The following is a 12,966-nucleotide window of genomic DNA, read 5'->3' as shown; positions in this document are numbered from 1 at the left end:
CTGCGATCGTGCCTGACGGAGTATAAAGTAATCATGCCTGATGCTGTATGGGAATGGATGGTCCTGTAAAAGTGTCTTGTGTGTGGCTTTTGGTCATTTTTTATGCCAGTCATTCATCCACTTTATTTTTCTGTTCTTTTTGGACTCTATGGTCTCTACAGCAAGAATTATCGCTATACATACAGCGTCAGTACAGTACTCATCTTTATGGGGTGCATCACACAGGTTAACTGAATGCTGCACTAGGTTAACTGAATGCTGCACAGTCTTGTTACCAGGCTATGGCCAAAACCAAAGATTGCACAATTAGTCATGACCTACCGTGTATGGCCCTTAGAGATTTGCTCCAGAAATCACTGAACTATCATAGCACTTGTATAGAACTGAGATTAACTGAAGGTTACAATACGTCCTTATTTTCCCGGACATGTCCTCCTTTTTGCATATTTTATCTCCATCCAGGAGGAATTTCTAAATATTGAAAAGTATCTGGGGTTTGCCCGATTCACATTTCACCAGAATTTTCCATGTGAAGCTGGTAATACTGTAGCATAGAATTAAGGTATTAAATTTTGAGAGGAAGATTAAGAGTAGTATGGCACATCACTTGTGGGGTGTTATAACTCACTGTGGTTCACTTTTTATCTAGTACAGTACCATAGTCATCTCCCCTGGCTCCACTTGAGTAAAATTTGGAGAATTGAACCAGTGACTGAGTCCCCAACTCTTTTTGAATACTTAAAGACAGCATGTACTGCACATTTACAAAACTAATGATGGAAAGTAGATCCAAGGGGAAAAATTGGTCCATGGAGAGGAAAACACGTGCATAGAGGAAAATACATCCGCGGTGGGAAAATAGGTCCACAGGAGGAAAAATAAGTTTGTTTGGAAAAATAGGTCCATGGTGCAAAATTGGTCTGTAGGAATAGGTCCCTGGAGGAAAATTGGTGGGTGTGAGGCCAACCCATAGTGAGTGTAGTGAGGGATGAGGTTATGTACTTACTGTATTACCATTAATAAAGACCACTGACAGCTGGTAGCTAGCAATTAATGTCTTGCATTTAAAGCTGAGATTCAGCAGTGAATTCTAGTTTGTTCATGTTGTCTAATTCTTCTTTTTTTGGAATTCCAGTCTGGCCTGGTTCTAGTCCCATGGGTCCTTTACCATAGGATAACTCTGATATAACGTCTTAACCCTTTAACCGTGGGCTTGTTTAGCTTTTTCTTGCGGCTCCAGCCAGCATATTTGCGCTCCGATAGACTCTCTAAAAATATTTGCCAAAAATCAGTTATTAGTCCTAGAATATTATAATCATATATGCTTATGGCACATACCTTCAGCTTTCTCCTGGGGTGTTTGTTGAGCCTTCGTCGAGTACCGTAGGACTTGTGGAGACCTCTGAAGTTGGGTAACAAAGTCTCCACTTTACACTTCCCGACAACCCATAATATGATTACCACAGTCAGATATTATCACTAGAAACACTATTCTATGATTCTCAAATAGTTTGGAATCCATACTCAAAAAAAGAAAAAAAAAAAAAGAAAAAACTAAGCAATGAAAATTACGAGGGCGTATGACCTTCCCACTTTTGCTAGTTCGCCACTGGTGTTCTGTCATTTATTATTCATAAAAACACTCATAGTTATATTTCTATTACTATATAACACTTATATATATCTACAGTCTTTATCCATAAGTTTCCTTCAGTAACAGTAGTTTAGTCACTGTAGGCATTCAATTTCTTTCAGTAAAATACGTAGCATTCACTTTCTCGTCCTGTATACTAGCATTGAGAGTGAAGGTCACTTTCACCTTCACTCTCATAACTCATAGTATTCATACATGCTAGAGTGAAACTTTCACTTTCATTACTCCTAGGGTATATACTCGTATTCTTATAATACTACTCATTTGCATTTCTATTTACGTTCTCTATTTTATTTACGTTATTTACATTTCTGTTTTATTTATACTGTTATGCACTGTCACTTGAAGTAACTTATAAAACTATTTTCCACTGTTCACGTATATTTACATTCATTCCTTTCACTTGCTGTTTACACATTATTTACAGTTCCACTTGCACTGTTTTACTCAATAAAAAGATCGTAGTCACTCTTTATCAACTGTCAGCCCTTTACCTCTTTCCACACGAGGTTTAGTAGGGGGTAAAGGTCACAGGGCCCTTTGCATGGGGCTAAAAAAGGGGCGGATGTTAGCAGGAGCGAATCAGACACACCCTTACTTTGAAAGACGACAGTGAACTGATAGTGGTGGCCTCCTGCCGCCTGGCTAGGGTGAGTACAATACTACCAACTTTAGCCTTGTGAGACCTGCTAATATATAGCAATGAAATGATTGGCAGGAAACCAAGACAATACATAATAAATTAGGTAGTTCCAGGTGAATGTAAATATCACTTAGGCTTCTCCCTTCCCTCCTTATATGTATATTTATTACGAAAATTGATTATACGGCATATTTCAATGGGAAATACACAGCAAAAATTAGCGAACGAGTGCACGTGAGGTGTTGTCAGGTGATAATTAGCCAATTCCAGGTGTATGGCACTATCACCTACCTTATTTCTTTTTTGTATATATTATTTGGTATAAGAATAGGGCATAAGGGTTATTTCAATGGATGAAATCAGTGGAAAATTCCAGGGAAGATTTACTTAGCGTAGAATACAGTGTGGTGGCCTGCAATAATTAGGTAGTTCCAGGTGAATGTAAATATCACTTAGGCTTCTCCCTTCCTTTCTTATATATATTTTTATTACGAAAATTGATTATACGGCATATTTCAAGGGGAAATAAATAGCGAAAATTAGCGAACGAGTGCACGTGAGGTGTTGTCAGGTGATAATTAGCCAATTCTAGGTGTATGGCACTCTCACTTACCTTATTTCTTTCTTGTATATATTATTTGGTATAAGAATAGGGCATAGGGCTTATTTCAATGGATGAAATCAGTGAAAAATTCCAGAGAAGATTTACTTAGCGTAGCACGGCCGGTCAGGCGAGAGGATAGGGTAATGGAGGGAAGGTAGGGAGGGGAGTCAAGAACGGGGAGAAATGGCTAAATTATCAACAATGGATGGGAGTACAGATGAGATTAGGAGTGCTGACTAGTGTTGGACATTGGCAGTACTGATAGATGATACAAGCCACCACTTGAAAGCCCGGGCGAATTCAAAATAACACAATCACAAAAGTGACGCCCTGCGGTATGATCCCTTGCTCCCAAGCGTCACGAAAGTGATGCCCCGCAGTTAAGGGGTTAAGGTGGTTCATTCCATTACAGTACACTGCTAAGTCATATGAAACCAAGCCAGGTTCAAACTGTAGAAAGGGGAATATTATCTGTTGCTAGACACCTTAATCCCATAGAGGATGGTCACATACATACAAATCACCTCCATGTTGCCCTGTCCCCTATCATTTCACTGCCCTACCCCCAGCTCACACCCTCCTCTCTCATATACCTCTCCACTCCATCCCTCCATTTCATCCTCAGCCTCCCCCTCCCTCTCCCCCCCTCCACCACACTCACATACACTCTTCTTGTTAGTCTTTCACTGTCCACCATCTCCACATAGCCAAAACACCTCAGTGTATTTCTCTTAACTCTTTCTATCACATCCACATCCACACCACAACGCCCCTTCACTTCATCATTTGTCAGTCAGTCTCTCCATGTAACTTCATATGCTTCTCTCAAATATCGCATTTCCACTGCTTTCACTGTTGACTTGTGTCCTGCTAACGAGGTCCAAGCTTCACTTCTGTACGTTCGAGTAGGTATCACAATACTACTGTGCAACGTCTTTTTTACTTCCGTGCTCGCTTTCCTATTTCTTATCATTGCTTTCAAAGAACCTGCAACCTTTCTTCCTTGCTGTACCCTTTCAAGCACTTTATCCTCCAAACTTCCATCCTTACTCATCACACTACCCCAGTACCTGTACTTAAATGCACTCACATCTTCCATTTCCTCATCATCCAGCCTCACTGTACATTCAGTGACTTCATTTCTCTCGAAGACTATAACTTTATTCTTCCCTTCATTTACCTTTAGATTCTGCTTCATACACACTCTCCAAGACTCATTCACCAATCTTTGCAGTTCTCCTTTGTCTTCACTTAACAATACAGTATCATCCACAAACAGTACAGGAAGGGAAGGGGAATAGAAAAGCATACCCAGTATAGGCCTAAGTGAAAATACTGTACTTAATGGATTACTGGGAGGATTCGGAATTTGATTCCTGATCCAGTTCTTGTCTGGTTGGCTAGTTCCAGTTTTCTTATATTTTGTTTTGATAATTTGGTAATGGCATTAGAGGTAGACTGCAAGATAATGCTGATTTCATGTGTTTGGTGTGTCTGGGAGAGCATGCAGAGATTATCAGGTGTGAGAGGATTGATGTTGCCAGTGAGTCACTTGAGTGTGTGGAAGAGTTTTGTTACTTGGGAGATGTGTTATATGCTTGAGGTGGTGAGGCTGGAGCTAGGTCTGTGGTTAGAGTGAGCAGTGGTTGGAGAAAGTTCAGGGAACTGTTGCCTCTCCTGACACTGTGAGGGCTTTCCCTCCATACTAAGGGATCTTTGTATGCGGCATGTGATAAGAACATAATGCTGTATGGTAATGAGACCTGGGCAATAAAGGGAGAGGATATTTGCAGGCTCAAATGTACAGAAATGACAATGATTATGAGGGTGTGTAATGCATCCTTGAATGGACGACCTGGAGGGGCTAGGTTTACGATGGAAGAGCTAAGAGGAAGGATGGGTCTGGAGTGTATTGATGTTGTGATGAGGAGAGGTAGATTGAGATGGTTTGGGCATGTGGAGAGGATGGGGGAAGGGCAGTTGGGTGCAGAAAGTGAGAAGTGTTAATGTTGGGGGTAGGGTTGTGAGAGGCAGACTGAAAAGTCCTGGGATGAGGTCATTGAGTGTGACCTCAAGGATAAGGAACTAAGTAGAGAGGCTGCCAGAGATTGAGTGGCATGGAGAGCTGCCATTAAATGACAAAGGCTGATGCATGCAAGCATGTTGGAGCCTTTGTAAACAAAATGAAACAAAACGAATTTGGTGTGATCCTACCTCTCAATGGTACTGTTTCTTGATTTCAGGGTGTTCATCATGGCAAAAGTATATGCCTGGGATGCGGTATGGAGTGGCTGTTCTTGGACTGCTGGGTTGCATGGTGGACTACCTTGTGAGATTTGGGCTGAGTGTGGCAATTGTTGCCATGGCCAACACAACCAACTCACACAACACCTCCCACCAGCTGCCCACAGGGGCTTGCCCAACAGCACACAACACTACACAGGAGGATGGGAAGGAGTTTAATGTGAGTACGACAGATTTTGAATTTTGTCTAATAATCCGGTTTTATCATGCCATGTTCACTCCTTGAGGGTGACCTGGGGAAGAGGTTCCAAGCAACTTATAAGTTATGATTACCTAGGCATTGAAATAAAAAAAAAGCTGGCCTTTGCACAACACTCCCAGGTGGGGAACTCAACCACATTTACCAAGTAAAGGCCAGGCTGAGACTACTATTCACACATATCACCTATACACAGCTCATCCTTGTGGAGGCTATGCCTCCTCCATTTTTTCAACACCTTGTCAATTTTTACCATGGCAAGGAGCTGTCTGCCACAGGAAGGTGGCTTCTTGCTTGTGGTTGTTAGATCTGCTTGCTGAGATAGACCAGAGTAAAGTAGCAACAACATCAGCATTAACAAGACATTGCTAAGCAGTAGTTAATGGAGACAGGACAGCATAGGCCTAGCTCAGATCCAGTATACTACAAGTAAGTAAATATACAGGAGGTGGTAGTGGCATCATTATGGTATGTAGCCATGTAACAATGGCATTCTTTGGTGTCTTTGACAAGGAGAGAACTGTGTCACTCAGTGCATTAATTGAACAAGCAGGGAAGATGTTGACAACCTTAGGGAAAGGTTGTGATGTTTCATAAGGCATTTTAACTGGTGGCAAGAACAAGTACATCCTTTCTGCAACTCTGTACAGCAAATCCTCATTATACGATGATGAGTTATGCAATGAATTCCTGATATGATGGCAAAAAAGTTAGGATCTTTTTTCAATATGCTGTTTGATTTTGGTTTTACAATTATTACAATCCCATATGAAGCCTGAACGGTTGATATATGGTGGCAATTTTCACCTATATGCTCTCCCTCATGCAGGTCTAATCATTTGTTTGTTCAGAGATTATCTTTGCACTTGTCACTATCAGATATGTTAGTGTCAGTGATAGAACAGTAGTGTGATGCTGGAGTTCAAGCAGCAAATGAAGTGCGATGAAGTAAAATACAGTAACTACCAGTTTAGGTGAGTTTAAAATGATTTTAGACATATTTTTAGTGGTAAGCAGTAAGAGTTGTTCAGTGAAGTGAAATAACCACTTTAGATGGCTCTGTTGGGTGAGTGGTCCTTTGCCAGTAATGTATCCCCACTGAATCCATGTTATAATTGACTCTATATGATAAATTGTTATCTATTGAATTTTTCTAACGCATCCTCATAGTAAACCATGGGCATGCTGTATTCCTCTCATTGCTGTGTATTATGCTTGGGTTGTGTATTAAGTGACTCAAAAGCCTGTTCCTCAGAGTGTCATAACCTTGTTGAGCGAAGAGTAGATTCTTGGCCTTGCAAAGCCCAGTTCTTGCTTATTCCCATAATTTCCCTAGTACAGTATTATTACAAGTACAGTACGTTATCAGACTGACTCTATCGCTGTTTAGGTATGTGCCTGTCTGTCTGTCCGACTAACTCTAATTGCCATGTTTAAATTCCAAACATTTTTGTCTCAGTGCCTGTCATTTATACACCCTTCATGCTGCAAAAAGAATTACTAAGTTAATACAACTAATGCAATCACTGTACATAATTATAAGGGACTCCTTTGCATAATATGGAACTGATGTTGTGGTGTGGTGTGTAGGGTGGTGGTGACTTTGACTGGTCCATGGAGCAACAAGGGGTCATCCTGGGCACCTTCTTTTGGGGATATTTCATCACCAAGACCACTGGTAAGCATTGCATTCCATGCCTTTACACTATTGCATTGTGCAAGGTTATTTTTCAAGGTAATGTCATGGAAGCTATTTAAGGATGAGTACTGTACTTTAATTTTGATAATACACAGTACTGTATATGGCTCAGGTGCTTTATTATGGTGACACTTAGAGCTGTATTCTTATAGGCTTTAGAGGCTTCATGCCCCCCTTACTTATTGATTAATCATGAATTTCTGTACAGTGCTTCATTTTTCTCTTATGTGTTATATATGTCATTGTAATGCTGACATAAATTGCATGAATAACAAACAAGAGAATATTGACATGCCATATGCAAAACTTTATACTGGTCCCTTGCTTTTAGCAGTTTTCACTATCACTGAGAGATGAAAAGCTGCACTCCAGCTGTTACAGCACATTTTTCATGCACCTAAGCTGGATTGTACTGACAATGATACAATGTCTTTGGTTTCTGATGGCTTTGAGGGATTCAGAGATGAGGCCCTACTCAAGGAGTTAATCCCAGGTGGTGGAGACCACTAACTCTCCACCCACTAGCTTTGAAACCCTTTACCTCAAGCACATCTCAAGTCTATGATACCGGTATTTCTTTTGTCCTTATTGTCCCTTTTTCATCATTCTCTGTTAACCTAACCATGCTTGTTTGTATTTCTGGTACTTACCATGATAGTATGTACTGTATGTATTAATGGGTTTGAATTGTCATAAAAGGGACATTTGGGCTTGCACTTGGAGTGCCTTGTACCAGTCAGGAAAAATCCCACAGGTTCTGCGTATTCGTTATTGTGCAATTGTGTTATCATGCACCATATATGGTACCAGTTACCAGGTATGCGCAGTAACCAAGGGATTAGTGTACTGTACTGGTAAGGAGGTGCTGGAGAGCCTCCTAAGCTGAAGAGAATACAGACCTGAGTGCATGTGTATTTGTTTTTAGGTGGTCGTATTAGTGAGTTGGTGGGAGCTCGAGAGACCATGGCTGTGAGTCTGGCCTTGTCAGGGGTGCTGTCATTGCTGTGCCCTCTGGCTGCCCAGATTCATCCAATGGCTCTGGCAGCTGTGCGCTTCATGATGGGCTTAATGCAAGGGCCATCCTTCCCAGCTCTCTATACTGTCCTGGCAAGCTGGGCACCTCCAGAAGAACTTGCCACCATGGTTACCATTGCTTTATCAGGTGAGTTCAGTTTATTAATTTTTTTCAGGAGGGCACCAGGTAAGCATCCACTGGCAATATTAATTTATATATCCAATAATCTCATCAATCCAGAGACATGGTTTTGACTTTGTTCATATTACCTCCAAATGATTTTATTCAGTTTGAGAAAATGTCCACTTTGGTGATGGAGATAATAGAGGTCATACATGAATCACCCATTTGAAATAGACTTTCTTAAGCTGAACACAGTATAATCATCTGTAAGTAATCAGACAAAGTGGGAAAATGGGGTTAGAAACTTACACAACTTTGTCATCAAGGATGGTAGAAAGTAAAGTGATGATGGGGGAAAGAATGTGAGGGAAGAATGTGAGGGAAAGGGAATGTTTGTTTTCACCGTAGATGACCACCTGGAAATGAACAGAAATTTAACCTCCTCAGTCCAACTCTGCAGTGATACAGTTCTCATTCTATTCCTGTTATTTTCATATATTTCTTTCAGCTTTGGAGAGACTTCTAACTGAAAGGGTTAGATACATCCCTCATTGACCCTCCCTCACTATCAAGGTGCTCTCATAAGCTAAATCAGATCTAGGACATTATCTGAATTGAGGGGGTTAAGGGCCATACCCCAAAGACTGTCCCCATCAGTCCCTTCTGCAAACTGATTTACTTATGTTGCCACTTGTGATAAGACGTTATGATATACAGCTGTTATTGACTTAATCTACTTCAGTCCTATCATGACCTAGCTAGCAGCTAGACTATTGTTAGCTTAGATATATGAGTGCAAGGCAGTGCAGCCTTTGGTACTTCCCTGCCTTCATCAGGAATGTCAGTGGGCAGCCTGGTGGTCATGAGTACTTCTGAGCTGATTGTTGAGAATTTCGGTTGGAAATGGGTCTTCTATGGTGGTGGTATCCTGGCACTGCTCTGGACCCCTCTCTGGCTGGGCTTTGTCACCAACAACCCAAAAGACCACCCATGCATGACAGACCATGAACGTGACCTCCTTGCCCATAACCCTGAAATCCATCTCAAGGTTAGTTCTTCACATGAAGGCAGTAGGTCAGTTTGTTTTAGGCAGATTCTGCCAACACACTTTCTAGTTCTAAAAAGTGGATAATAGGAGATACAGTATGTGTACACAGTATATGAACCAGCATTTTCTCTACAGCGTCATGTGCCATGGAGGCGACTGCTGCAGTGTTACAGGTTTCTGCCCTGCATCCTGACAGAGTTTGCATCCTCATGGGTGAGCAACCAGACCACCACTGAAGGGCCTGTCTTCCTCAAGAACCAGGTACACTACAGCAGTTTCCCATAACCCATTCAGTTGATGATGGATTTTAAAAGTGTATTCTTACTATCTCCAGACAATTTTATTTACTGTACTTTATGAAAGTCTTTTTAACTGGAGGTGGTAGATAAATTATAAATTAAAGTTTTTCTCTACTAGGGATGTTATAACAAGAGAAAAAACTAAAGAATCCCCCTCCCCCCCTCTTTATTTACTTAGTTTATGCAAGCTGGAACAGATGTTTATAGAAGAGAAATTGCTTACAGCTGCCTAAAGCAAGTGATGAGCATATTGATTTTAGTGTTGGTTTGTTGGGCTTAGTTTCAAACAAAATACCCTTCCCACATTGCTCGAGCAGACTAGAAGATGGCTGTCCCTCTGCTACCTCCATTTATTACACATTTCTGTCATTTTTTCAATGACTGAATATGCTCAGAACTTTGTACTGCACAAAAAAATGACGATGGCACTTCTTTCATGGTTGTAACGGTTTCTTTCTCTAATAACATTGATTACAGTGGAAGAGGGCTCGAGGCTATCGACAGGTCAAGGAGTACATAAATAAGCACACCATTTCTGCGTTGTAGTATAGGTTAACGTATGTCCTCCATGCGCTCAACTTGTGATGCCAGATATCGCTACAAGATGGCTGTTGCCATGCTTTGTGAATGATTATATCTGCCTTAGTGGCTTAATTTTAGGTGACGATAGTGGAGATGGTGCCTTAAATGTTCTTTGAGTCTGCCCCAGATATACTAAGGGCATACCCTACAGTATAAAGGAGCTGTTGGACAGTGACATTAATGAGGTTGAAAAAAATAAGAAAGTGGAAAAAAACTCACTGTGATAGACCCAAATTGCTCACCAAAAACCCTCAGTTACCTCAGCAAGACTACAAATATGCATCCTAAGGGCACAGCTTACTGTACTGTATAAGGGTAATGCAGACATATGAATGTGACATTAAAGAGGTTTACATGAAGAAAAAAGTGTGAGAAAAATAATTACAAGGGTGGTTTCACCTATCTTGTATGGTTTATGAAAAGCATGTCACACACTTTTCATGCTTTCTCCATGCATGTGACATACTCAGTACTGCTTTTTTCATCCACTCACTGTGGAGCCATGCATATGGAGCTCATGTGTACAGAGGGTGTGCCATATGCCAGTAGCCTACAGTATAAACTAGTCAGATTTGATGACTTGTAGCAGAAAAATTGCATTACAGTTCTATACTTTACATTAACATTTTAACATGATGAAGAGTGCAAGACAGTTTTACAGTTCTATTTTGAAGATCTTTCATGGTGTTAGAGATTGCAGTACAGGTATACCATGAGATATGATACCCCTAGATGTGATACCCCAGCTTAGCGATGGGGGTAGAAATACCACCATTCCCTGCCTAACGATGGCCAGACCTAGGTTTAAAGATGGGTTTTTAATTTATTTTTTTACTGATATTGATGATATTGTAGACTTAAATTTGTGTTAAGGTTGATTTGTAAAGTGTTTCTAGACTTAGAGTACAGTGTTTTAGTCATAGTTGGGATGAACATTGTCATTTGGGGGAACAGTTTACTAAGTTTGATTTTTTCCAGGCTTATCCTTTGATGATTTTCGTATTTTATTTTTAAGTGAGCACGGAAGATTAATTGTTGCATGTAAAAAGTCCTTTACAGAGGAAATGACAATTATATATGAGGTCTGTCCAGGAAGTGTTTGACCTTAGGCCCTAAAAAACCTGTTCAGCTAGGACACTAATCCCTCTCAAAGTAGGCCCCATCTGACTTGATACATGTAGCCAAGCATTCTTTCCACTGCTTGAAACACTTTTCAAAGTCAATTTTCAATATCTCCTGTAGGTGCTTCATCGCATTTGTCATGATCTTTTCTCTCAGGTGAACATTGCTCATGACATGTTCGTTCCTTTGTTCATTTTCGAAGGCTCCAAAATGCTTGCATGTGTTGGCCTTAGTCACCTAATGGCTGCTTTCCTTGCTGCTCGCTCTCTGATAGCTACCCTATTCAGTCCCTTATCTCTGAGGTCACACTCAATGAACTTGTCCCAGGTCATTTTTGGTATACCTCTCGCAACCCTACCCCTAACATTAACACTTGTCATTTTCTGCATCCAATTATCATCCCTCATCCTCTCCACATGCCCAAACCATCTCAATCTACCTCCCCTTATCACAACACCAATACACTCCAGTCCCAACCTACCCCTCAACTCTTCCATTGTAAACCAAGCCCCCCCAGGCCTCACACTCAGGGATGCACTGCACATCCACCTAATCAATGTCATTTATGCATGTTTGAGCCTGTAAATATCCTCTTCCTTTACTGCCCAGGTTTCAGTACCATACAGCATTAAACTCCTAACACATGCTGCATACAAAAATCCCTTGGGACAGAGGGAGAGCCATCTTAATGTCAGGAGAGGCAACAGCTCCCTGAACTTTTTCCAACCACTCCTCACTCTAGCCACAGAGATAGCTCCAGACACACCTCCAGTGCATAATATGTCACCCAAGTAACAAAACTCTTCCACACACTCAGGATACTCACCAGCAAGTTCAATCTTTTCACACCAGAAATTCTCCATCTTCTCACCCCAACAAACCGCACACATGAAATAAGCATTATCTTATGCACCCACTTATCACAGACACTGCACAAGATGGAATTACTTCCCATGCCCTTGTGGCAAATTGCACATGGTCACTCTCCCTCTTCTTTGACAGTACCACCACCAGCCCTAGACACCATAACTTTTGTTTTATCCTTATTTATGTGCAAATCGCAATCGAGACTTTCTGAAGATTGTTAGCATTGGATGTGAGACTTGGGTGTACAGGTACGACCCAGAAATCAAGGCACATTTGTCCCAGTGGAAGCATGCAGGGCTGCCTCAGCCAAAAAAAGCACGACAGGTCCGCAGGAAGGCAAAATGTACTCATATTTCGACAGTTTTTTCCGACTGCCCGAGTGTTGTGCATCATGAATATGCACCAGAAGGCCAGACCGTCAACAAATATTAGTACTTCAGTGTTATCTCTCATCTTCGTGTCGCAGTTCAGTGGAAGAGACCTGACCTCTGGAAAGCGGTAAGTTGGAAGCTGCACTGTGACAACGCCCTTGCCCAGTCTTCTCGACTGATTCATGAATTTTTGGCTAAGCACATCATCCCGCAGGTCCAGCAGGCTCCCTACTCACCAGACATAGCTCCATGTGACTTTTGGTTATTTCCCAAGCTCAAAACTCAGCTGAAAGGTTCCCAATTTGGGACGAGAAAAGAGATCATGACGAATGCAACGAAGCACCTGCAGGAGATACTGAAAACCGACCTCTGAAAAATGTTTCAGGCAGTGGAAAGAATGCTGGGATACATGTGTCAAGTCAGAAGGGGCCTACTT

The 12,966-nt window shown here is 41.3% G+C and overlaps 1 protein-coding gene across 1 annotated transcript in view; it reads left to right on the top strand.

Annotated features, from left to right (window-relative positions):
* LOC145403769 (putative transporter slc-17.2) overlaps positions 1–12,966 on the top strand; it is a 36,143-nt gene that overhangs the window by 13,432 nt on the left and 9,745 nt on the right. The window contains exons 2-6 of the mRNA XM_080275447.1: positions 5,145–5,365; positions 6,995–7,082; positions 8,029–8,265; positions 9,078–9,289; positions 9,425–9,550. Coding sequence (XP_080131573.1) covers positions 5,145–5,365; positions 6,995–7,082; positions 8,029–8,265; positions 9,078–9,289; positions 9,425–9,550 — 884 coding nt within the window. The remainder of the gene's footprint in view (positions 1–5,144; positions 5,366–6,994; positions 7,083–8,028; positions 8,266–9,077; positions 9,290–9,424; positions 9,551–12,966) is intronic.

Source organism: Coenobita brevimanus, chromosome 61 (assembly GCF_032717465.1).
Source record: "Coenobita brevimanus isolate Jiangsu-jjx chromosome 61, ASM3271746v2, whole genome shotgun sequence".
Lineage (NCBI taxonomy): Eukaryota > Metazoa > Arthropoda > Malacostraca > Decapoda > Coenobitidae > Coenobita > Coenobita brevimanus.
This window is presented reverse-complemented; position numbering and strand designations above follow the sequence as displayed.